This window comes from Tupaia chinensis, unplaced genomic scaffold, assembly GCF_000334495.1.
Source record: "Tupaia chinensis unplaced genomic scaffold, TupChi_1.0 Scaffold000320_1, whole genome shotgun sequence".
Lineage (NCBI taxonomy): Eukaryota > Metazoa > Chordata > Mammalia > Scandentia > Tupaiidae > Tupaia > Tupaia belangeri.
The window spans coordinates 5,676,454-5,678,858 of record NW_006159813.1 but is presented as its reverse complement, the minus strand read 5'-3'; the positions used below and the strand labels follow the sequence as shown (position 1 = coordinate 5,678,858).

General features: G+C 46.8%; 1 protein-coding gene across 1 annotated transcript in view; it reads left to right on the top strand.

Moving 5' to 3' along the window:
• RNFT2 (ring finger protein, transmembrane 2) overlaps window positions 1-2,405 on the top strand; it is a gene marked incomplete at its 3' end in the record, with an annotated part of 75,819 nt that overhangs the window by 19,797 nt on the left and 53,617 nt on the right. Inside the window, 1 exon segment of the mRNA XM_027773090.1 lies at window positions 987-1,087. Coding sequence (XP_027628891.1) covers window positions 987-1,087 — 101 coding nt within the window.

Here is a 2,405-nt window from a genome sequence, read left to right as displayed (position 1 = left end):
TTCTGGGGGCAACAGGCGCCCTACAGCAAAACCCACAAAAAAAAAAAAAAAAGAACACTTAGCTCTGGGAACCGGCAGTGTTTACATCACAGGACTCCCATGGAGTTGACTGCAATTCCAGTCCCTGACCCAGCGACTTAAAACATGCCAGGCAGGTATGCATGCATGACCCAGATCCCAAGAGGGGAATGGAGGAAAATGGATTGCGGTGTGACCATCCCACCTGGGTGATGTCTCTCTGTCTCTCTCTCTCTCTCAGTCTGGTGACCATACACGCCCTATAGCAAACCTCTCTCTAAAAAACAGGATGCCTATCTCTGTCTCGTTCCTGTTCCTATCTCCCCCTCTTTCTACTTTTCTCTTTCTCTCTCAGAAGGGAAGACAAACGAATAACTCTGTGCCCTTGTGCTAATTACGTAATTCCTCTGTGCCTCAGTTCTTAACCTTAAATGTCAACTAACTCTTACTGACAGGTTATCGGAAAAGTCATGATGCATTTTTGCATAGAAAACCATAGGAAAAATGCATTGTGACTTTTCCAGCAACCCAATACATGCCAGATTCTGTTCCAAGCATTTTATGTGCATTTATCCTCATAGCTCTATAAGGTAGAATGCCCATTTTGCAGATGAGGAAGCAGAATTGCAGAGTTTAAGTGATTCATCCGGGGTCAGACAACTCCCTAGGAGCAGACCAAGGAGTTGAACCCAGGTCATCCAGCTCCATCTATACTCTGTGCCTACACCACAGTGCTCTCTGGCCTTTCCAGAGAGTTCTCCCAGAGACTTCTAGCATTCTGTCTCCTTCTCTGGCCACCCCTTGGGCTGCAGTGGGATGGAAAGATATGCGCCCTTCTCTTCCTCTAAAACGTAGGCCAAGTGAAAAGTTGCCACTAGCCAAGGAACATTCTAGAACATTCTAGGATGTTCTGCCTGTGTGCCTTTGGCGTCACAGCATCCCCCACAGATGTCTTGCTTTGTCTCCAGGAGAAAAGGTCGGTGCTGGTCATCCTGTGGATCTTGGTCTTTCTGGCGGGGAACACCTTGTATGTGCTCTACACATTCAGTTCCCAACAGCTGTACAACAGGTGAGTGGGGGAGTCTGGCCTTCTTTCTGGGGGGACAGTGAGGGGTTTCATCAGGGTTGGGGTGCACGCCGCTTCACTGAGAACTATGCCAGCTCTGTATCACATCACACTTTTCACATTCTACCCTGTTGTACTGACACACACACACACGCCGAGAGCAGCTTGCTCTAGTGGAAAGGTAAGGCAAGCCAACTCTGTCATTTTATATTCTCTAGTTGCCACGTTAAAACAAGGGCAGCAGGGGGCATGGTGGGTAAGCTGCTGGGTCTGACATGACCGACTCCTTGGTTCAAGTCCCAGACCCAGCAGCTTGAAAAACACCCCAGGCATATGTGCATGCCCAAAATCTCGAAAGGAGAATGGAGGAGAGGGGATTGTAGCGTGGCCATCCTACCTGGGGCGGGGGTGGGGTGGGGAGGATTTCTCATTTTCTCTTTTTCTCTGTCTGTCTCTCTCCATTAAGCACACCCACTTTATGGAAAAAATTTTTTTTAAAAAATAGGGTCAGCAGATGGCATGGTAATTATACACTGGACTCCCACGTGGCCAACCACGGTTTGAGCCCCAGGCCTAGAGGCTTGAAAATCATGCCAGGTGGCTGTGCATGCATGGCCAAAATCCTAGGAGGGAAATAGAGGAGAAGGGATTGCAGCATAGCCATCCCATGAGGACAGGGGGAATCTCTCACTTCCATCTCATTGTCTCTCTCTGTCTCTAGCAAGCACATGCACACTATGGCAAAAACCTTTAAAAAAAAAAAAGACCAGCAGATGGGGTAATGATTACCTCACTGGACTCACACGTAGTTGACTACGGTTCAAGTCCTGGACCTGGTGGCTTAAAACACACCAGACGCGTGCCCAAGATCCCGAGAAGAGAATAGAGGAGTAGGGATTGCAGCATGTCTGTCCCCTCCAGGGGGTGATTTCTTGCTTTCTGTCTCTCTGTGTGTCTCTGGCAAGTGCACACACCCTATAGCAAAAATCTCTCTTAAAAAAAAAAAAAAGAAAGAAAAGAAAGAAAACTTAAAGAGAGCTGGCCCCATTGCCTAGTGTTTAAGGGAGCCTCAACACTACTACCAATATCATTTCATTAAAAAATGGGTATTTTGGGGGCGGCAGGTGATATGGTGGTTAAAGATGTCAGACTGCCACAGGGCAGACCACGGTTCAAGTCTCAGACCTGGTAGCTTGCCTTCTCACTTTCTCTCTCTCTGTCTCTCTGTCTTTCTCTGGTCAAATTAGAAAATAATAATAATAATAATAGTAATCATTAATAAAGTTATGTAAACTCATTCTTTTTTATGCATATTTTAACA